The following is a 23,870-nucleotide window of genomic DNA, read 5'->3' as shown; positions in this document are numbered from 1 at the left end:
TGTTAAGCAGGTAAACAGAGCCCAGAAGAGCTGGCGCCTGCTCCTTTGGGATCTTCCTCTGCAGGTATTGTGCCACTGAATGCAGCCCTCCAAGTCTTTTGGTCCCTCTCACATGTACACACACATTTGGCTGATGTGTGAGGGCATTTGGAACTAGCTAGCAAAGGCCTCCAGTACCTCAAGTACACAACAGACCCCTCTGCTTGGTGGTGTTGTTTCAGCATTCCTAAAAGCTCAGCCCATTTGCAGAGGATGTGCAGCAGAAAGTGCACACCTTTGACCTGCAGCTCAAAGCCTCAAAAGCTCAAAGCCCCTACTCCTACCTGCCCTCGTGCTAAAGTCACAGTACCTCTGTTTTACAACAATTTCTTGTCCTATGTCTCATTGTCAAAAAAAAACCCAGTCTGGTTTCAGATTAGCATAAAGAAAGTCACATTGGCACTCACAACAAACTTATGAAGCTTCAACCTGATCTCCAGAAAAGATCTACAAAAAATAACAATCTGGAAGCTGCTTGAAACTGCTTGTCTAGCCTTAATTACAGATGTCTAAATGACCCAAATTGGTATTTTATAAGACAGAACAAAATGTACATTGATTCCATGCATGAATCAGCAGCCCTTGAACGCTACCTAGCAATCTTTCTTGTTTCAGAGAGCTATTTGGTGGCAATTTAAAGCCTGAATGATGGCAATTCCACCAGGTCCTAAGGAAATTTGTTCAACTGGCTAATTGCCTTCACTAGAAACCAATGATATTGATTCTGATAGTGTGTATCCTCAGCAGCTAGGCCACTGGACTTTGGGCTTTTGCTGCATTGTCCCTCTTCCTCAGACAGATACCCAAGCATGCTCATGAAATGACTTGTCAGTTTCTCTACTAACAACTTCGTAGATCAAGTTTCTTTACTCTCCTGTTGTACAGGCATGACCTTCAGGTCCCAAATTAATTGTGTAGTTCTTTTCTGACCTTGCTCAAATTCTTCAATGCTCTCTGAAGCGCTGACACAAGGACTAAGCAGTGTTCCTGCACTGGGCTCCCTAGCACATTTCTCCCCTGTTCCTACCACTTACCTGAGGACTGCAATTGCCCTCTCAGCTGCAGTACTGGGCTTGGCAGTCATGTTCGCTAGGTATCTTCCAAGCCCTTTGCACCATCAATGTCTTCCAGATAAGGCCTCCAGCCATACTAGCTTGACCCCCATGCTTTGCTCCTAGATGTACAGCCTTGCATTAACAGCACTAGAGGAGCCCAGCTTTCCAGGTGACTCAGCTCTGCTTCCGCAACTGACCCATTGTTTACCTCCCCTCCATCTGCAGGATCTCCATGTTTGTGCAAACAATTATTTGGTATTTACATCACTGACAAAGCCACTGGTAATGCAGGGCCAGGAACAGATACCTTCCGTACTTCTTTATGAGTATCTTCTAGCTTCCCTCCTCCCCGGTGCAAGATGACTCTCCACCTGCAGCCATTTTATGAGAATGATCACTTCCCCTGTGACTGTTTACAATAAGTCACTTCAATTTTGTCTAGTGTGTACTCCCTTATCAGAGTTCACCAGGAACAAAGTCAGAAGCCTTCAAATCTATGTATAATTATGTCAACATGATGACTTTTATCACCAAAAATCATACTTTTAGCAAGAAGTGGGATCATGTTTGTCTGACAAGGCCAGTTTACCATTCAATGGAAATTGGCTAGCATCATCCTGCCTTCTCTCAGCTCTTTACCAGCTGCAGAGCCTATCAGCCTTTTTATGCATTGGGTAAACTGAAGTTTGGGTAGCTTGACAAGCTACTCACTCATTATCCCAGAATAATGCTGATACAGTAGGTTCGTTCCACTGCCCTGAAGTTTTTCAAGTGCCTGTATTAATGATTCAAAGAGCTCCTTGGCTTAGTCTCTAAATAGTCTGGACTGTAAGTTAACCATTGTTAATGTTTTGTACATTTAAAAACACTGACATTTAACATTTTTCCTAATTACTGGAAGTAATTTCTTACTGGAGCAGAAAATATTCCCATATGACCAAGCTATGAACACACAGTCTTCTCTTTTCCAAACACCAAGAAACAGTTACTGGTTATTTCTGCCTTTTCTATTTCATAAGCAACGGTTTTGCAACCCTGTTCAGTATGGAGTCTGTACCACTGCTAGAATTTCATGAATCCCTGATACATTTAAAGAATCCCTTCTTATTGTTCCAAACCCACTGCCCAAAGGCACTCCATTGGTACCCTTCAGTTCTCTCATCAATTGTCTGCATTTCCTTGCAGATTACTTGTCCACGTCGCTTCCTCTATTTTTCCATTCGTTGTATTTTGGGTTTTTTATTGCTGCTTTCATCTCCTCTGTTAACCAAAACAGCTTTTTTTAACTAAGCAATTCATCTTTGCAAATGCCGAATTGTGGTTTCTCAGGGATCTAATACAGGGTTCTTGAACAACTCCCAATTATCATTCACATTTTTATGCTTAAGTTTTTCCTCCCACTTTATTTGGCCTATAATTATTTTTAGCTTGGGGAAATTGGGCCCCCTTAAAGCACCAATCATACATATTATTGGTTGGGACTATATATTCCCTTTTCACATAGCAAATTAAGTTCAGTCATGATGACTTGTACCTAAGCAAACACTCTTTTCAGTTCAGTGATTAATTCATTTTTATTAACGTGGATGAGGGCTGAAATGGCATTACTCCAAGCCAGCTGTGGTACCTTCTAGATACGAGTGTTATTCACCTATGTGTTTTAGGTGAATAGATTTCTTCCAGTGCTGCAAAAACATACCTGAAATACCTAAATGGAAGCATAATTTTTCTCTTTCTTCTCCTCTGGCAGATTTTCAAGGAGCTGCTCACTCAGGCATTGCACAATACTGATAACAAGTACTTCCATCCCTTGTGGTGTTGATCAGCTACAACTTTGAGCTGTCCATGTCTTCTTTTGACTTACCAACAGCTTCACAGCAAATAAAAAGATATGTGGTGTCACCCTCTCTTCTTTCTCCATTTCATCCTTCCTAGAAAGCATGGCTGTATCTACTTTATTTTTAAACATTCCAAACATGCAACTCATCCCACCGGACTCCAGCTGTAACAATAGCCCATTTATCTTAATAAAAAGGCCTTATAAATTCATACAGGCATGAAACTTGTGATCAAATTACCCTGGCCTAACAAGTTACTGTACACTGGCTGAGCAGCAGAGACTGTCCAGGAGCCCAGACTTAGGCCGTACTGTATGAATTGTCTCAGCAGTAATGCCTCCATGCGCAGCTCCCAACCACTCCTTACATGCCTGCATTTTGCAGGGTCAAGCCTTTGTGCAGGCACTTGGGAAACTGGAACTGCACTTGGGAAACTGGAAATGCAGTGCCCAGTGCAATTTGTTGAAACACTCAAGCTGTCACAGACCACGGACTGGTGAGAGGCTGGGAGCAGCAGTCAGACTGGGAGGAATGGGTCTGCTTAGACACCTCTCACCAATGCAAGACTGAAAGGTACACTACCTTCTACCAAGTAACCACCATGGACTCAAGGATGGTATAGATATACCTCACCTCAGGATGTCTGCAACTGCTTGAGTACAGAAATCTCAGCCCTAAAAATCCCCAGAGACCATTTTACCAGACATACCAACAGTGACAGGACTTCAGTTCCTCTCTCAAAGTGCTACAGAGGAATTTGTATGTTTGCACTTTGGGGGATACCCTGAAACTCCATGGGCAAGAATTTCCCCAGGCATAGACGGAAGTCAGGGGGAGTTCCTCCATGGTTACAGGCATGGGATATCACAAAGCTGAGGGTAATCAATACACACAGGTGGTCAAACTGCTGCACAGTACCAGCAGAATGAGTTGCTTTGGCCAGAATAAGGTCAGAGTTTCAAAACTGAGCTCAGAACATGAGTAGCATACCTCTGTCTGTCTAGCGCTGGCTAAGGACATGTCTTCCCTGCTGAGACAGCCCTGGGCAAGCACGCTAGCAACTACAGGGTCAAGCCTTCCCAAAGCTGCACAGCCCTGAGATGTCTAGTGACAGACCTGTGTGAGTTAGTTTTGTGCTGATCCTGTGCAACTGTAAAAAGCTAAGCTGCTTTAGCCTTCTTTACCATTGGATTCTGACATACCTTACCTGTCTTTCTGGGTGCACAGCAGAGGGGTAAAACTGTGGGAAGAGACCAGTGGATTTTCAGCACCTGAGTGATTTAGCCAGCTTCCCCCTGCAAAACAAGTAGAAGAGAAGCCCAAAGCAATAACAAAAACTGCTTTTCACCCTGTTTCTTCAGGTGTACCAGGGAGCCAGGACTTAATGGTCTGATGAAAGGTTTGCAGGTGGAGAGGCAGGGAGGTGCTTAGGACAATGTCCAGATGAAAGTTCAAGTTTTCTCAGCAGTTAAAATCTTTAAGCAGTTAATCCAGGACCCCCAGCAAAGGTAAAGCTTTTACTTGAAACAACTGAAAATTTAGCTTACACTCAATCAGAGGGATCCAGGGCTGTAGCGTCAGCAGCAGGGTCCTCAACAACATCCAGCAGCACATCACTGCAGGGCTGCAGCTCTTCTGCTAGTTCAGAGCTTCTGGTGTTATTTATATAATTGCTTCCTACAAGAAGTCCAAACGCTTCCTCTGCGCTTGCAGGAAGGTCTTCAAAATGCCACAAGGTGCCAGAGAACAAAGCCAGGGAGCTGTAGTGATGCAGTCCCGTGCTGCCTTGCCTCAAGCGTGAGTGAAAATAGGCTTGAGTCATGCTCAGACCGGGCTCCTTGCTCAGCCAAGTGGAGCACACGATGAAACCCATTTCCTTGGTGGGGGTAGGATGGCTCATCCTGTGTGACATCCCAGTAAGCCAACAAGTGCCACTTCTGAAAGGTGGAGGGAGCTACCCATACTTGGGGTACTCTCAAGACAGCAGCAAGGCACAACGCTCTCCCCACGAGCCACGTGCCTCACTGGGGTCTCTCACTACAGCTGTTCCAAGTGGCCAGTATGAGGATCTCAACACCAGACATACCCATCAAAGGCAGCCAGCACCTCAGCTTTTTACCTCTAGGAGAGAGGAACATCCATGGGATGATGCTTGCTGTCTGGATCAAGTAGCACAGATTTATGTGCAGCAAAAATCAGGCAGATTTTATGCACAATTGCAAACCCAGTTGATTTGAGCTTTGACAGCCTGATGGCCCATAAAGATGCATAAATATTTTTCTCACATGGTGCTGTTTGCGGGACACGAGGGGAGTGGGACACTGATAAATTTTAAATAATCCACACCAAAATTAAGGGTTTGAGTAAATAAGATGAAAATCAGACTCTAGCACCGAGTCCACTGATGATGCAACCTCTGTGCAAAAGAACCATGCTCAGAAAGCAAAACAGGTCAACACAAAACCACATAAAAGCTACCATTAAAAAAAAAAAAATTATTTGCTAGAACATTCCTGTAATGCGTTTATCAGATGCTTCATTTAAGTCAAGTCTGAAACAGTGCATCTTTTTTTGCCAAAGATTAATTTGAGTTCTGGCCAAAGCTAGCAATCCTGCTAATCTTGTTAGAGCAAAGAGACTGAGAAATGCACAAGGCCAGCTACCTAATCTTCCCTTACACAGTTATATGACAGGATTGTGATCACAGTAAATTGCAGACTAAACACTGTTACGCATTTGGCTTTAATTGACAGGACTGTTCTTAAGTTGCATGGATAGATCCCTTCATAAACTTCTCCCTGGTTTCAGACTGCATAGCCAACTGCTCCCCACATGCTTGTCTGTTCACATTTGACCTCTGCATGCTCAAGAAAGATAAGCCCCATGAAAAGGAAGAAAATGTGGACGTCTGAGTGCTCCAGCAGGGACACTGCCAAGCTTAGGTTGGCTGACCTGTTCCTTATCAACTTCCAAGCCCACCTCCTGTTGCCAGCGAGCCAATGGAGCTTGAAAGCTGTTGTGTCTGAGCACCAACTTTTATTGCCACTTGTCTCGGTTCGAGTCTCCAAGCATCCACCTGCACAGACTGCATGCTCCAGGAGACTGGACAGATGCATCATGACCCAGAGCGCAACCTGGACTGCAGGCGCTGCATGCAGGACCATCACACGTGCCAGGGTCAGGCTTTGGAATGAAAAGGGCTGTTGCATCCCCAGGAGCACCACCTCACCTGGCAACCTGACAGGAAGAGCTGCTGCTTTCTGAGGGCCCAGCACACACAGGGGTGACAGCAACACTCACCCAGAAGCCCAGCCTGCCCTGGCATCTCTCTTCCAAAAGTGAGCGGGACAACCAGGAGGAAGGAGAGCGGGCAGCCAGCTACCAGCACTCCCAGCACAGCCCGGCACCAAGCAAGTCTCATACAGGACACCTAGCCAGGCCAGGTGGATGTACATGCTCTATCTCCACAGGCACTGCTGGCATAGCTCAGTATCTCCAGAGAGAAGTCATGCCCTTTGTTTCAGCTGCTCATTTTGGCCACCCCTCTGGGAAATGCAGCCTCAGCTATGTTTTGGAAGTACGACCTTCCCACACCTGCCCAGTGGAGCAGAAGTCCAACAACAGCAGAGCACCTACAGAGCAGTTCTTCCCCTGGCACCTGCCTTCAGTTCAAGCTCTGAGGGGCTGAGGGACACCCTGAGCCAGAGACAGCACTTGGGACATGTATGAGACTGCCTGGTGCGAGTATCCTTCGTGAATCTGTCTAATCCCTTTGAAACTGTTCACACATCTTGGTGTCCGAGCATCCTTCATCCAGGCATACTGGAAATGAATGACGTCTTGTGGGGACACGCATCTACCTGCTAAGCCTGTTGCCAGATAACAATTTTATTGAGGGACCCAATCTTTCTTCCATTATCAAAAACAGTGAAGAATTGTTCCTGCTGGTCCCCTTCTGCATTAGGCAAGATGAAGCAATAGACATCTTAAAATTGTGTTTCAGCCTCCTCACCCTACTTGCAATCAACCTTTCTAACTAGCTAATAAAAGCCTTCATGAAGACTATAGGAAATAATTATAGGATTATAGAAAATTGCAAGTCAACAAGGATAATGGAGACCATAACCTTTCCAAAAATCCTGATAAGCTTTTTGCAAGCTTTCAAGTCTACTTGGTAAAGGCAATAGCATCAGTGAACAGACTTCTGAATAGAGTGTATGGCAGTAGGAATTCAGAGAAATAAAAAAACAACACATCACACGCTGAAGACAGGGGAAACAAAAATGGTAGTCAGTAGACCTAAAAATGTGAATGCAGATGAAAAACAACTGTGTAAGCTACTAAAGACCTCTGCAGGGGTAGTTCTTTGCTGTACAGTATTCAACCTACACGTCAACAACCCAGAGGGCAAAAAAACTCCAACAAACCCCAACTCTATCATTAATGGATTTCACAGATAAAACAAAGGTCAGGGAAGCAAACTAATTAGGGGAAGAGAGCAGAGGTGCTGTGTAATCTGGATCTCTTTTTAAAACAAAAATTGTCTGCTGGCTTGCAGTTTGTCTTGGACATGGAGCAGACAGGGACTGGACCACAAGAAGAAGGGTAACACACTCTCTTTCCTGGGAAGCAATGAGAATAAAAAAGACCTTGAATCCCCCAAGCATGAGCTCTCAGAAAACCACTGTGCCTGAATGAGCCACAGCCAAACTCAGATGGATAAACAAGGAAAGATGAGGATAGTGACAATACCACTGTGCCAAGTACACGTGTGACTGCCATGACGCAAGACAGATGCTGCCAGGCCTGGGAAGAGCTGAGGGAACAGTTAATACATAGAAAACTGGGAAAGGCTCAATGGATTCTCTTTGCTTCATTTAACAAACAGAACATTAAAGGACAAACCGATTACAGTTACAGTACCTGCACAAGGTAGAGAAAGGTGATAGCAGAGGCTCTTTGGTGGAATACAAACCCTATTAAAAAATCAAACAGCTGAAAGCTGAAGCTGGGCTGTATTCTTGGTCTGAATGTGTCCGGGTTTGTTGAAGAAAACCAAAAATTAGTCTTTGGAACTGCTCCCATGGGACAGAAACACTGTCACTGGGATGCAGGAGCCAAGTGGGATCTCCATGGACCTAGCAATCCCATCTGGGCCAAAAATGAACTGTCCTACAGCTGCTGGATGGGAGGATGACAGCACTGCAGTCCAGTTCTTAGATCAGAAAGGAAGCTGCCTTCTACAACTCTGCAGGCATGTCCTTTAGGTTGTCCAGAATGGTTGCAACCTTGCTGTCCAAGGGAAAAGCTGGCAGCTACAGTCCCACACTGAGTTTACTAATGGGCAATAAGTAGTGAGCCCTCAGGACCAGTCGTCAGACAAAGCCACAGCATCAGGCTACTGTGGCCGATCATCCTAAGTCTGCACCAAGACCTGAGAACATGCAGACCAAAGCTTAGGACAGAGGCACCTGACTGCCTGACCAGCTGAATGAGCCAAGCCCACATCCCCTCCCTGCTCCACGCTCCTCACTGTTGGTTGAGTTGCTCCAAAAAGCATCCAGCCCAGACCTTCTGTGTGCTCCCTCAAGTGGCCTCCGATGCCCAGGACCCCTCTCAGCCTGCTTGACAGGGCTATGCTCCTCTGCAGCAACAGTACTCTCACCCAAAGATAGAAGATCTCAAGTGTCACAGCGTGTGTCTGCCAACCAGCCCACCAGCCTAGTGCTGACTTGTCAGAGGAGAGCGGGATAACCCGGTCACGAGCACCCTCAGAGAGGTGTACACAACTCATTGTCCAGCCCTCACTAACTGGGAAAAGGGGAAAGAGTATTGGCATGCTCATGCTGTAACACTGGGAGCCAGCCACAGGCAAAGTGCCACCCGTGGGAGCTGCAAGGAGAGACGAAGCCACATTTACTGCCTGACGTCTTCTGCTCTGCTGTGTAATATGCTGAGCAAAGGGCATTTTTAATGGGAAAATCCAGATAGTTGATAGGCGCGCAGAGTGCAAATGCAAGGAGCTTATAACGGCACATGTGACTACTGCAAACCCAAACCGGTGCCACAGCAAAATCTGCAGTTTGGGATTTCAAAGCCCTACCACAGAGTCCAGACTGTTTTAAACGAAGTCTCCACCCTTCCAAACATAGAGACAGCAGATCAGCAACTGAATTCCCCTTTTACTCTCACCCAGAGAAGAACCCTGAACTCCCCAGGGAGTTAATAAGATCTTAATTAAACTCTAATTATGACAATAGAAATGCAAAGCCTTAGCTATTTTGATTCTCACCAGCCAGCCCATTCCCCATTCCTGATGTCTAGACCTGGAGGCTGTGGGTGTGTCTACACACAAACTGAAAACAAAAACAAATCTAGGTCACAGACTCCAGCAGCCACGGATGCAAACAGGATCAATTCAGTTGTTTCAGCTCCAGTTGATGTGCAGAAAACCCTGATGTTCGCATCACCTGAGGAGGGAGGGCTGTTCCTCACACATACATCTTGAAGTTATACCCTCGGGGCAGAAGATGTAATCAGGTTACGCAAGTAGTGTCCCGTCCAACTTGTTCAGCAGTGAGTGCTCTGCTCCTCTGTCAGCTTTCATCAAACAACTGCTCTTCCCCTTGCTCCAAGTTTGGATCTGAACTAGTCCTTGCAGAGCTCCCACCGTGTGCCCCTCCTTGCTTTTCCTTTCTCTGAGGTTCTCTGTTACTGCTGTTGCCAAAAGTGAACCTGAACTGGGGTCTCATGAATGGAAACACTGCCAGATCTGACCTCATTGCCCCAGAAATTAAGGATAAACATTATAATAGATCAACTCAATGTAGCAAAAAAGCCCTTTGTTCGAAATGAGGAGACTAGCACAATTCTCTCCAGTTTCGTATCTTATCCGATTTCAAGCCATCACTGCTGTTTCTCTAACTTCCTTACAAGGGGAAAAAAACAAACCAACCAACTCTCCCCTCCACACTTAACAAGGCAGTGGTGTCTTGGCTTCCTACTTTCGCCACGTATGTGGACTGCTCCTAAATGATAGCTTTATACCAGGGGCTATCAAGGGTGGCCCCTTCACCAAAGTGGGTACATAGATTAAGCAAGAAAAATTATGTTGCTGTTAGTCAGGAGGCTTGTATTTGCTAAGCAAGAGTCTACAGCTCTCAGAGTCGTGTCAGTGGTCCAGAACTTGGAAGAGCTGGGAACCCTCTAGAAAAAAGCAGGAATCTCTCAGCACTTTGTTGCTTGCAGAGGTTGCTCTTTGAGCAGAGACATGAACAATTAATGTCCTAATTAATGCAAGACGATCGATCCTAGAAGCTTTTGCTTCATTTTCTATCTGCAACTAACCATATGAGGAAGTGGCTGAAAGATGCAAAAGACAAGACTTTCAAGTGCTCAGTCCCAGAGCTGGAGCCAGGATTTCAGAAGCAGTCAGTCCTTAGTGGCTCCCTGCTTTCTACTGCCACTCAAGCAGCTTTGAAGATTACTTTTGAAGATGTAGCCATGTATTCAGATGCTCAGGTAGAAACACAGTGTTATGGCAAGGTCTGGACACAGGAAAGCTATGTGGGGAAAACAATTCTCAAATCAAGAACAGCTAACAGGTAGGGTCTTCCATCAAGTGTCCCAAGCTTGGAGAAGCCAAACTGGCCAGGGTCTTGGCTAGGAAGTGGTGATGGCTGGACAGCGTTTACATGCTTAAGCCTTCGCCCCACACAGAGGGTAGACACAAGTCCAAACTTCATGTGTTCAAGTTCAAACCAGTCTGCGAGAAACACAGCCTGGACACCACCCGAGCGTGCCAAAGCACAGCCTGTTTACAAGCGCATGGCATGGTACGGGCCAAGGCCAGCTCATTTTCTGAGCCAATACCAAACTGATGTTCATGACACTACAGCTGGAGCCAACAGCAAAGCTATATGGGCTTTAGGCTGGAGCACTAATGCCTCCAATCCAGCAAACACGTAAGCACATGCATAACTTGAAAGGAACAGTTGGGAGGTTTGGGGGACTGACTCCAATGCTGGAAGTCAGCAGTGGCAGATTGTGTATAGCTACAAAGCCTTTTATCTTCTAGAAGCCCAGATGCTGCTAGGAATGAGACTTGCATCTTCATAGGGTACTGCAACAAGAGAGGCACTACCCATGAAAGAAGGTGGAGTGGGAGAAAAAAGTCTTTTAAGACAAACTAGGATAGAAAGAGCATGAAACAGAAAGTAAACTCCATGGCCCTGGTATGGAGACAGACTAATCTTTCCATACTCCCTAAAGTTGCATAGATCTTGGAACAAGACAGAGGGATTGAGGAGGCAGTAAAGTATATCACAGATTGTGTACACATCATTGTCTACCATACAGAAATGATACTTTTATGGCCTGGCTACGCGGGCAGCCAGCCTGAGCTGAGCAAGAGAGAGATTTGGCAGGTAAAATAAGAGAGTCATAAAACAAAAGATAAAGAGGAAACTGGAACAAATACAGTCAAAGAAAAAGAGCCCCATGACAAGCAGCGTTAGCTGTGGTATGTGTGGGATTTTATGTTTATTTTATTTTTTTCCTCTCTCTCCTCACAAGGAGAAGAAAGAAGTCTCTAGCTTGGGTTTGTCTGCACTTTGCAGTTACTGAGCATTGTGCAACCCCAGGGAGACAATCAATGATAAACTGTTCCAGACCTTCACCTGCAATAACATACCCACACCAACCAGGCCTCGCCCAATAGTATGGATCAGAAGAGGCACCTAGCTAATAACAATGTATTGCTTATAAGTGGCCTGGAAGTCCTCCTCACCAGGTAGTACAACCATGTCATAAGTGAAAGAAAGGGAAAGAAAAAAAAAAAAGGAAGAGACATAAACTGAGAGCACTGAACTTGCTTCTCTGCCAAGTAAATCACCTCTCTGTGACTCTGCTGCAACAAAAAAGCATTTCTCGCACACGATTAGACCATTCCTTATGGTTCTGTGTCCCCATTTTCCCCAGCAGAAGTTTGTAAGTCGTCCATGTGTGCTCGCTCACTTGAAAGACAGACACAGAAGTGGTCTGATGCTGGGGGTTCCCAGACAGCAGCACAATACCAAAGGAAATAATTTTCAAAGAGCCTATTTCAAAGTCTTTGTTTGGTTTATATTAAACACATAATTAACTCAACTGCCTGAACAAACTAAGAAGAAAGCTCTGAAATCAAAGATTTACAGAATTGCCAACCATGAGAGTTCACAAGTCAGGTTCTAAAACAACCATGAAATTGGCTTAGAAACATAAAAACCATCTGCCTCTGGTTCTCCTTTTCCTTGAGCTGCCTGTACTGGAAATCTAGTAGTGGGAGGAAGTGAGGGTGTGAATTTGCGGTGCAGTAGCTGCTCCAGACCTGCTCCCATAACATACAGTGTGCTCCTTCTCCCTGGAAGAGAGGGGAGGTGTGGGAGGAGCAGCAGCTCGCATGATGCACATCTCCACCCACCGCGGGGTAATCGGGGGCTGTGATTTTCCCGACTAGAGCTAAGTTTCTTCTGCAGTTCTGGTTACCCTGACCCACTCAGCTGGACTCTCACAACAAACGTCACCAGGCTGGGCAACCCTGGATGTTGCAGCTCTGTATCCCCACCCCACGCAGCTTCCCAGCTCACATGGTATTTACTCCACCCGCAAAACAGCACAGCAACAGCCACTCTTTGAAGAAAGCTGCGTGAAGGCCTAAAGTAAGCTCACGCAACTGTTGACACTTAACGGGGACATGATTTGCAACCTATATTTTTCAGCCTCCCTACCACTATCTTACAAGGCAGCAGAGAAAGCACATGCCCCCCCCCATCATGCTAAACCAGAGGGACAGCGTCAGCAAAAGAAAAACACAGGCAATAATGTTAATAAAGCCTCCACCAGGTAAGAGCTGGAGGAGATGGGACTTCCCAGACCATTCCTAGGGTGCCTGCAAGCAGTGACAGTACAAGAATTCAAAGCACAGTTAAGCAAAAGACTGGAGATGCAAATGAGGCTGCCTAGCTCCAAACAAGGGAAGAGGAGTGCAGATGCCCTGCCTGCAGTTAAGGACTGCACAAGCGATGCACCCTGGGCTGCCGTGCCATTCCCTGCACCGTGGCCCCCCGCCAAGATTGGCCTGGGTAGCAGCACTTCGGTTGTCTGCCCCGAACTGCTGTCCCTGCCGTTGCTGAGCTGCCCCTCCCCTTCTGCTCCTTCCCTTCCAGCACAGGAAACTGCATCAGTGATGGGACAGGCTTCGGGATGCAGGGGAAAGGGGCAGGCATCAGGCGAAACTCCCCAGCCCCACGACCAAAGGTCCTCCCAACTTGGACTACCAGGGCATGCTGCAACAGCAGGTCTCACCTATTCCTAAGCAAACGCCACTTCCTCTCCCCAAACTAGCACCTCCCTGCAGCAAAGTACCCCAGGCCAGAGAGCAACCTTATGCCTGCTTGTGATCCCACTGGGCAGGCAGAGACAGCAACAAGATGCTGCTCCCTGGTGTGTTTAGTTCAGAGAGGAGAGCCCACGACCGCCCCATCCAACACATGGATAACACACAGGTCGTTCTGTTTGCCTGGTGTGACACTGCATGAACAACAGTGCTAAACTCCACCTGGTTTGCAAACACAAAGGCACTTGCACAATGGCCTGCACTAGCCTTTGGAGCTCCCTGCAGGAAGGTGTGCTGTGCTGACCCTCACCTGGTCTCAAAGGAAGGAAAACAAAGAAAAAAAAAAACCCACCACAATACCAAAAACCACTTTTTCCAATGTAGAAGATGGGACCCTATTTCTGAGGACACTGACAGGTCCACTAGGATACTTTTCCAAGGTCTTTACTCACAGCACCTCTGCTTCCCCCAGGTGATCACACCTTTTTTCTTAACTAGCTATTACAAAAGCAAGCTTAGACACCAAGCCCCAGCCTGCCCCGGGCTCCTGCAGGACAGGCCAGCCAGGGTCAGAGAGCAGATATCCAAAGGTCCAGTGTCGCTTAGGGTGAAGCCTGCCCAATGCTCCCAAGGAAAGAGGAGAGGGGTCTCCCCAGGCCAGGTCTAAATTAATTTAGGACATGGACTGAACTCCTGCAGCTATCAAACTCTCCCAAGGGCACAGGCAGAGGCATGGGCTGCAGGCAGCAAACGCGAGTCTCTGGGTAGAGAGCACTTACCCCATGCTCCAGCCCATGCTCTTGCTGGTGGGGTATCCACCCGAGCAGCCAGCCTGGCATCCTGCACACCACTCTGTCTCACCTGGGAGAAGTTCAGCCCATTGAGTGGGTGGCACTGCTCCTCCACTTTCTCCACAGCACCTGTCTGCTTCCTCAGCCGCTCCGCTTCCTGGGCCAGGTACAGATCCAGGACAGGCACGCCTCGCGACTTGATGTCTACCTCTGTCAGAGAGTTCACCATCAGCATCACCCACACGGGCCTCTTCCGCTCCCAGTTGCCAGCAATGGCGTTGAAGAGGTAGTCTGCGTACAGCCCTTTGCCCCGCTGGTCTGGGGTCATCCAGGACGGCATCATGAGCTTGACGTACTCCAGGTGCTGCTTGAGCCGGCGGTAGATGTCGCGGGGCAGCACGTCCTGGAGGTTCTCCCCCTGCGGCAGGAGCTGGCAGCTGGTGAGAGCTGAGATGGTGTAGGGGTCAGTGAGGTCCAGCTCAAAGTACACAATGTGGCTCTGCTGGAAGGCCTTCTTGGAGTTCTCTGGGATGAAATCCCAGACACGCGTGTATGGGACATGGATGGTGCCAAAGAAATAAGATGGGGGATCTCTCTTGATGGTCCACAGGAAGGAGTTCAGCTCGCTTTGCTGGGGGAGAGGGAGACACAGCTGAGTCAGTACAGACATTCACGCCAGGCCACTGCAGTACAGGGCTTAAGGAAGACATGGTGCCAAGCCAGCAGGTCACCTGGCTCAGCAGCTTGCCAGCATGGACTTTTCCTAAAGCAGCTTTGCTCACACAGAGTCCTCTTTGACCATTATTTTTCTCAGGTCTTGAGGTCAAAATTCAGTTTTCATTAATTAAAAACACAAGAGGATTGGCCCTGGCTTTCTCCTCCTGAAAGGCAACACTGGGTCTTCTCAACAGTAACGCCACTCCAGCTCATCACCCAGGTATCTGCCAGCAGCACAGCAGAGCACAGCCCAAGCAGGCCATGCTCCAGGCAAGACGCTTATCCAGCTTCCACCTTTTATCGAGTCAAAAGCTGGCATCACTTCGCTGAAGCAGAGCAGGACAGCAGCGTTTCAATCACCTTCACCTTGACACCTCTCACTTTAGCACAACAAGGCACCTCTTTCAAAGAAACTGCTGGGACACTTAATCAGAGGGTGCCGCAGCATCTTAGGAGAACTTTCTGCTCCGAGCAAGACACCAAACAAGCGAGTAACACAAAACACAGCTGGCAGGCAGACTTGCTGGAGCAGGCAGAAATACAGTTTTACAGGGATGTAGCACATGGCAGACAGACACACAGTCAAGACTCCTCACAGCCCAGTTCTCTTTCTTAAGGAGCAGAGAAACGCATGCAATACCTTGGAAAAGAAGGGAAGAAATTCCGCAGGCTAAACTCAGCCTGTGGTTCCAGGGCATGCTCTTCTAAACACAGAGAAGAAAAAAGCTTCTTTCTTTAGATTAGCTTTTAAAATCTCTCAAAAACCACAGTCATCAGGAAGTCGGAATCAGACTTAACATTTGTTCCGCTGCAAAATGTGCCTCACAGCATCCCCAGGAATACCAGAGTGCAGGGTTGTGCTCAAGCCCTAAGCAATCCCGCAGGACAGGAGAGCAGATGGGGCAAAATGGATCCTGCCTGGATCCTGCCAAGTCACTTCACACCAGCAGCAGGCATGACCTCCATCGCCTACAGCATGCATCCCACTGGTGCAGTGGTCCTTACTGGAGTGATGGACAGAAACAGTTTCTGTCTGTCTGCGCAGACACAAAGAGGTAGCTTTTGCATGTCTAAGTAAGAGGACAGGCTTCCAGATGCACTCAAACATCTGGTCAGCCTTTAGCCAGCAGATAACTCTAACCTCAGCTCCGAGGCTAAGTGTGTATGTGCGCTGATCTAAGAAGCCTGCCTGACTGCCAAACGCAGAACAGGCTGCTTGGAGGAATTTATTGGAAGCACATTGCCTATAAATTTCTGATACTAAGGACCCAGGGTCAGAAAGGTTAATCTTAAAGACTGCTCTGCAATGGCTCATCCCAGACAACCTTCTCCAGCAGCTCTCTACCCAGGCCACAGATCAGGCAGCACTTCAGCAAAGTGCTACCACTAGTCCAGCTTACCAGCACGGACCAACAAATCAAGTATAATCCAAAGAGCTCTTCAGACACTTCTGTAGCACGCCAAGAGTCTGAAGGATACCTCAGACCTTGGTAACACCATGCTACAATTCTGGATCCTATAGGACAGTCCTGGAATGCACACCTGAATTACAGATGACAAAAAACTCTCCTGAAGACCACGGGAAGAAGGGAGAACAAACATGATGCAGCACCAAGAGGTAAAGAAGATACAGGGCAACAGGTGAGTATGAATCTGACATAGACCCAGGAATAATATAGGAAAATGAATATATAAAGTAAAACAAGAGGGAATACAAGAAAGGGTTGCCTCCTGTCATTAGTCACGAGGGAAAAATGGAAGGACACACCCCTATGGCGAGAAATGAACTGGAAGTAGTCATCAGCCAGCAAGGAGGAAGGACCAGAAGTGCTGCTTTCTATCTACAAGCAAGCAAAAAGACAAAAGAGGCACCTGGGACAGACACAAGGTCGGGAGGTCAACACTCCTTCACTTTGCACAAGTCTGATCACGTACGTGGCAGAGCACAAGAACAGCCACGACTGCAAGGAATCGTAAGGAACAAGTGGTCACCAGCCAGCTTAAAACTTCAATTCAGCTCCTGAATAAACCCACCCAGAAACCTCAAGCCCAGCTTGATGGTACCAGGCTTTAATGCAGATCATCAGCACTGCTCTGGACTACTGCACACAGCCCAGCTAGAAAGATGTTTGGCATTGCACTCTCACTTTTTTTGCTCTGCAAATTCCCCCAGCTTTCACAATCGGATACTGAAAGCAGAGTAATACTGCCAGCTATTAGTGGTACCACTGAGGAAATCACCCAGGCCATTAGGCACAGAGTAAATAAAGTCTTCCTTTAAAAAGTGTGCAGCACAGGCAGAAGAAAGCAGGCTGAGACCTAGCAAAACTTCTCATGCAGTCCTAGAGACTGAGACCTTACAAAGCGGAGCAGCTGGGCATTCTTGCTGGCACTTCCATGCCAACAGGAGCAGTCATGAACTTGGCAACCCACCTCAAGTGCCATTCAGACCTCCCTTTTCAGAATTGCTTGGAACCAGCGTGAGGGGGCAGAGTACAAGCCTCTGTTTCCCACTATTGATGGGAAACCTCCCCAGACCCTGCAGAACCAGTTTCTGGGCACCTGCAGTTGGGTATCATCACCAGGTGACGCTACAACAGGAGCTCACAAAGCTCACTTTCCCTCCAGAAGGCGGCATTACAGCTGCTCAGGACACACTGGTGCCTCACACACCTTTGGCATCTCCTTTTCTTTCAGAAGGTGAAGACTGGAGTTCCAGCGCTGTTCTGCCTCCATGCCAGACCCCCGCAAACAGCCTGGTACTGCTTCGCATGAGAGGGGATGGGGCAAAGTCCTTGGTGTGCCTAAGCAGGTCTGTGCTTCCCCTGCTGTACCTTCTGGCACTCTCACATCCCTGTGCACCTCCTGGACCTCACGCATGTTTCGCTGCAGCTTCAGAAAGGGAAAAGCGAGTGTATAATCTCTTCCCAAGACCATAAAAGGGGAGCTGTTAAGCAGTGCTCTAGGTGGCTGTGAGATAGCACAGGAGCAGTGCCGAGGCTTGTTCAGCATCGCAGTGTACACCGTCACTGGCAGCGCCTCTCACCTCACTTCCCTGAGAGCACGCAGTAGATAAAGGTGCTACAACTCAATTTTTCTTTGCAGGAGGATCCTTCTACACAGCTGTTACATCAGAAAGAGGTGCTTTAAAACCAGCATAAATTAGTCACAGTGGTGTCGTGGAGGCTGGGTTGCATAGCTCCAGGAATTTCACTATCACCAGCGTAACAACAAAAAGTCAGGTTCATGTATCGATCAAGATGCGTATTTGTCTCCACTTTCCAATTTATGGGTGGTACTCAATGCATTACTTGTGATGGGAAAAACTAGGAGCAAGGGGAAAAAATGGAGGGGCAGTCAAAGAAAGAGAGCGGCAGTCCCACATGAGAACACAGGTCTCCCTATTTGCTGCCGTACCAAGACCTAAGACAGTGTCACACTAGCCATACTACACCTCCTCTGTGCCTCAAGATTAACCTCCCACTATGTAGTCCCAAATCAAGGTATTTCTGAATGCTCAGCACTATGGCACAGTGCCTTCTCCCCTACCTCACCTCCCCAGGTGAACAACAGCTGGCTGTGAACTGATTCAGGGTATCAGCCCAGCCAAAAAATTGCTTGGAACAAAAAAGGAGAAAGGCTCTTCCCCAGCTAGCAGGGGAATGAGGGAGAAGGAAAAGGAGCTGCTCAAGCTGACACTGTCACAGAGACAACACACCGGGGCCTGTGGGATCCACTCCCTGCCATTAGGCTGGGAAAGCCTCCCTTCCCAACAAGGGCTGCACAGGGGACAAACTCCACTGCCCACCATAAGATGCCATGGGGACACATAAGCCCAGACAATGCTTCCCCAAAATAAGTGGACAGCAGTGTCATGCATTGCAGAAATCCTGGAAAAGCACGGTGCACATCAAAGTTTTTTCCTCAGGAGCTCAGGGAGGGTCTAGGCAGGAACAAAAAAACCTTGAAGAAAGGGAGAGTAAAGTGATGTATCGCAGACCAGTAGCTGAAACCAGAGCATGCTAGTCCCATATCCCAACATCTGCCCTCTAATCACATAGCTGGTTGTCCACAGATGGCACTGGAAGCTCCCATGACTTCCTGCCTTCCATCTGCTTCAGCAGAACACAGGCTCTGACTGACAGGTACTTTTGTTACCTTTCCAATAGGTTTCTTTTTTTCAGATTTCAAAAAACCCAAGCCTCAGATTATGCTCATTTTAACTACCTCCAGGAGCTTGCTCTTCCAGCAGTATTTATAGGTCCACCATAGGATGCAACCTGTAGTCTTCAAATACACAAATACTACCGCATTTGTCAGACATCACGCATCATTTCAGGTGAGGCAGCAATGATTCTGCCAGAAGAGTGATGCCAAAGAGGATCAGAGAAAGTGTCATCTTTCTTCTGAGAAACTAGCTCAAATGGGCCAAATGATATACTGACTGTCAAGAGTAAAATTATGGTAAACATCCAGAAAATAATACAGCAAAAAACAGGAGGAACAAAGAATGCATGTAGTGGCAGCACTCTGAACGTCTAGAAGAAGAGCATGGGAGTTTAAAAACCAAAAAAAATTCAAGAGGAAAGGTTGTGCTGATATGGGGAACAGAGGCTCAGAGGGGAAGGAAAACTGCTGTCCAAAGACTGAGGAACTAAATGTGAACTCCAGAAACCTACACCTGGTCTGCTTCCTTCCATCTTCTGTCTGTATCATCTATGTAGACTATCCATTTTCCAGCACAAAGTGTATAACTCGCTGTGCAGGTAGGTGCCCTCTGTGGCTTCAGTGTCTTTCAGGACCCCTAACCCTCACACTCGCCACTTGGCCCCACAGCCACATCTTCGAAATCTCAGCCCAGGATTGCACTGTTTCTCAATCCACAATATTCTCTTAAATTTTTTTGCTTGCTACAGACGCCAGAGTATGTTGCATGCAGCATTTCACCCAGGCAGGCAGCCCTATAGTCCTTCCTATATAATATTCTCCTCCCCTCTTATCTGTCCTGGTATCGTATCTTGTCATGTTCATTTATACCTAATTGAGGCAACGTGCCTTTACTCACCACGTAAAGTGCCCCATGCATCTACGGTAATGCACACAGAAATTCTAGGCACTTTTTTAATAGTCATTGTCTTGAGCTGTTGCCCACCTGCATTACTGACACTCTCAAACTCAGCTTAAGACTGTAAGCAGAACTTGCCTGGAATAAACACTGCACTAGCTACAACTATTAAAAGAACACACATTCAGTCTCCGTTTGCCAGAAATGAGAAACAAAAATCAAATTTTTAACTAAAAAGCCAAGGGTTAAGAGCAGACAGATTACGTGCTCTGCTGAAGTGCATATATGGGGAAGGGTAGCCATTTAAATTAATTGGCCCCCTATCAGGAACAACGCATCATAAAATACTAACCAGCTACAACCACAAGCATTCTGCTGTTAATCCCTGGATTCTGGCTTTAAATTTACCAATACACTCCAATATTAAGCAAAAAGAAAGCACCACCAGACCACATTACTTAGTAACTGGAATATAACCCACAGGATCCCAGCATACTTTATTTTAGATTAACTTTTTTCAAAGCCTTTCTTTTTTCCTATGAAAAAATAGAACGATGGGGCACGTTATTGGTTGCAGCTTTATAATTTGGAGTGATGTAGAGAAAGCCCTCTGAAGTACTGCATGTTCATTCCTTAAAATAGCAGCTTCTCTCTTTCAGGTACTGATGCACATATTTCTTTCATGACAAAAGCTTTAGGTAACCTGACAAAAAGAAGAAATGTATAGCTGTAATCTAGAGAGGTAAGAAAAGAGTCCCATAAAGAATTAAGATAAACAGAAAAGCCTTCCCCGATGATGCAGGGACAAGGAGGAATATTTTTTCCCAAGGGGTTGGTGTAAATATTCCTAAGGATACACTCAACAGCTTTGCAAATAAGGCAGATGCTGCCATTCCTAGACTGCAGCTACCACCACTGTCCTAATGACCCTAGGAAAGAGCCCACCAGAACTACAGCTGGTCTCATATGTTAATGATAGAGTAATCAACAGATAATGAGATATCATTAACACATTTCACCTCCAGTTTTGCTGGTAACTGGCACAAGTCCACTCAATGGCTCCTGAGGAAAACTCGCTATGTGTCCCACCAAATGAGTGAATTACCCGTTTCCACAAGTATGACTTTTGCTGCTCAGGCTTTCAGGGGCTATTCCCTTCCTTCTTCTTGCTCTCATTAGCTCCTTGCAGTAGATTCACACCAGCCCACAGCTTTTGCACTTCATGCCCTCAAGGGGAAGGGGCACCCATTCCAGAGGCTTGACTAGGCTTTATGGCAGTGTCACAGCTGGCCACCTGTAACTCCAGTTGACAAACTGGTTCCAAGCACAAGCAAATTGGTTAGGCACCCTCCCCCAAGGTAGGGTTAAGCTCTGTTTAACGCAAGCTCAGGCAGACACCTCCAGTGAGGCACACGTAGCTTGGCATATGGTTGAATCGGCAGTGCTCTAAATCCTAGGAGGAGACATCTCAGCCTCTACGGCTGCAAGGGGGGCAGCAGGCTCAGCTGGTGGCAGCAAGGCCTAGGGACCAGGGGCTACGTGTAGGTGCATGTGCAGGTGAGAGAGACAAGAAAGGTCACAGAGCAGACCTTCTTCATAGCTGCAAAGCTTTCTCACACCTACCCTTGCACACCTGCTCTGCAGCAAGCCCCCTGTGGCTTTGGCACCTCCCCAGTGCAGCAGGTCTGCACTTCTCAGGGCTTCCAGTTCACTTAACAGCTGTGCTGGACGAGATAACCCTGCCTGGGGCAGGAGATGAACACAAATGGCAAGACACATGTCCCAGGAGCACCTTGGGTGCACAGCACCTCTGGTCAGGCTGCTTCCTGGTACAAGCAGATGCCAACAAACAGCACGGATGGTCTGTTAGCACTAACAGACACATTAACACAAAGTAAGTTCAGGATGGCTTTTCCTACATGATTTTTGGTACTTTTTATCTCAGAAACTTCAGCGAGAACTACTTTTTCTCAGTGTCTGATTTTTAATGGAAATGACACCCTGCTCGCAAGCTTCATGCTGGCCAGAACATCACCCCAGAACATCAGCAGGGACCCTCAGCAGCGCTTACCACCCATCGGAGCCAGGTCAGCCCACGCTGCTCCTGGTTACTACAGTCAGGCTGATGAGGTTAGAGGACAAGCAAAACCTAACACAACTTATAACCGTGTTTCTGCTTTAAGGCACGGCCATTTGCTGGTCCGAACCTGCCCCACTGTGCTCGGTGTTCAGCAGTAGGGCAAGAGGCTACCCCCAGCGAGGGACGCTGGCCGCAAGTCACCCCAGGCGAGCCTGTCCGGTTGCGAGCGGCGCAGCTCGTTCCGCACAGCGCAGGCAAAAGGTCCTGCTGGGGCTCATCCCGGGGTCCTCCTCCTTCGTCACGCTCCTCCGTCACGCTCCGCCGTCAGCACCCAGCAGCGGTCGTCCCACCTGGCGCACAGCCCCGAGAAAACACCCTCCCTCTCCTCACCTCCCCTCCCCGCCCCGCTCCCTTGCCCCGCTCCCGCCAGCCACCCGCGCCGGGGCGCCCGCCGCAGACCTGGCTGGGCCGCGGCCGGGGCGGCCCCGCACACCGCACCCCACCCTGTCGCCACCGCCCCCCGAGGGACAGAGACCGCCGCGTCGCGTCCCCACCCCGCCCCGCGCAACTCCCGCGGGGCCGCGGCAGCCCCCGCGCTGCAGGCGCCGGCGGCCGGTGCCGTGCGGCGGGCGCAGAACCCCCGGCGCCGGCCCTTACCTTTCCGCGGAGCGGGCAGGCACCGGCGGGGCCGCGGCTCTGCCGCGCTCTGGCCAGCAGGAGGAGGGAGCCCTGCAGCAGGCAAAGCCAGCCGGGGTGCACCATCCCTGCTCGCTCCCAGCGTTGGCACAGTCTAGGGACGGCTTCCCTTTTCTTTTTTTTTCGGTTTTTTTCCCCTCTTCGCCTGCTTCCACACCTCTCCCTTTTTTTTTTTAAATTACCCTTCTTTTGCCTCCCTCCTCCCCCCTCCCTTTTTTTTTTTCGGCCGGTCGACCTAATCGTAGAGCCGTCGCAGGAGCGGCCCCGTCCCTTGACCAAGCTCTCCAGCCGCTGCCCCCTCCTCTTAAAGGGTCCCGTGCCGGGCGGGGGGAGGAAGGGGAGGGCGCGGGGCCCGCCGCACCGGGGGCGGGCGGTGGGGCGGCAGCGGGGGGGTCCCCCCGGGCCCGGCCGCCGCCTGGCTGAGGGAGGCGGTGGCGGGGCCGGCGGGCGCCGAGCATAGCGGCGAGACCCCGGCCTGGCCCCGGGGGGCTGGGGCGGCTGCGCCCTCCGCCCCGGCAGCCCCCGGCTCACCCCGCCGCGCCCGGGGCCCGCAGGGAGCGGAGCGCCTCCGGCCCTGCCCGTCGCCTTGCTCCTACCCGACCCCTGTCCTGCCCCGCCTGCCCTCTGCCTCGCCGGGCCCTGGCCCTCCCAGCTTGGCCCTGCTCTGCCCTGCCTGCCTCGGCTTCGCTGCTCCTGCCTGCCCCCTGCCCAGCCGGCCGGTCTCTGCCCAGCTTGCCGCTCTCTTGAAGTGCATATGATATTGAACACTGTGATTCTTCCCAAGTCTTTTTATTGTCAATCAGCTTCAGACTGAGGAGCTATTACTTTTGACTCATACTTGTTTTCTTGTTTCAGGACGCCTGTGCCAAAATTGTGTGTCCAGTGTGCTTTGCACAAGCAGTGTGATCTATTTAAGATCAAAAATGCACCGAAGAACGTATCACCATCTTTGACTGTAAAATTCAGCCACGTTTTCTGAGGAGGCTGGTATTTAAAACCTCACAAAAGTACATATTGCTATTAATCACAGTCTTAAAAATATTGAGCAAAGCCAGAAATATGCCAGTTTTTAGTCTGGTGCAAATTAAAAGAGTGAACTTTGAAAGCTCTCAAAATACTCATAATAGCATCTTCCTGATAATTTTAATATGGCATGTGTAATTCACATATAGCAAAACTGTTAGCACATCTAGGGCTTAAGCTAAGAAAACCTT

The 23,870-nt window shown here is 48.4% G+C and overlaps 1 protein-coding gene across 1 annotated transcript in view; it reads right to left on the bottom strand.

Moving 5' to 3' along the window:
* Nucleotides 1–22,722, bottom strand: part of TRABD2A (TraB domain containing 2A) — an 81,580-nt gene extending 58,858 nt beyond the window's left edge. The window contains exons 1-2 of the mRNA XM_075527505.1: nt 22,618–22,722; nt 14,169–14,729 (exon numbers count right to left, since the gene is read on the bottom strand). Of these exons, the coding sequence (XP_075383620.1) occupies nt 14,169–14,729; nt 22,618–22,722 (666 nt within the window). The remainder of the gene's footprint in view (nt 1–14,168; nt 14,730–22,617) is intronic.
* Between the last annotated feature and the right edge of the window lie 1,148 nt (nt 22,723–23,870).

This window comes from Mycteria americana, chromosome Z, assembly GCF_035582795.1.
Source record: "Mycteria americana isolate JAX WOST 10 ecotype Jacksonville Zoo and Gardens chromosome Z, USCA_MyAme_1.0, whole genome shotgun sequence".
Classification (NCBI taxonomy): domain Eukaryota; kingdom Metazoa; phylum Chordata; class Aves; order Ciconiiformes; family Ciconiidae; genus Mycteria; species Mycteria americana.
This window is presented reverse-complemented; position numbering and strand designations above follow the sequence as displayed.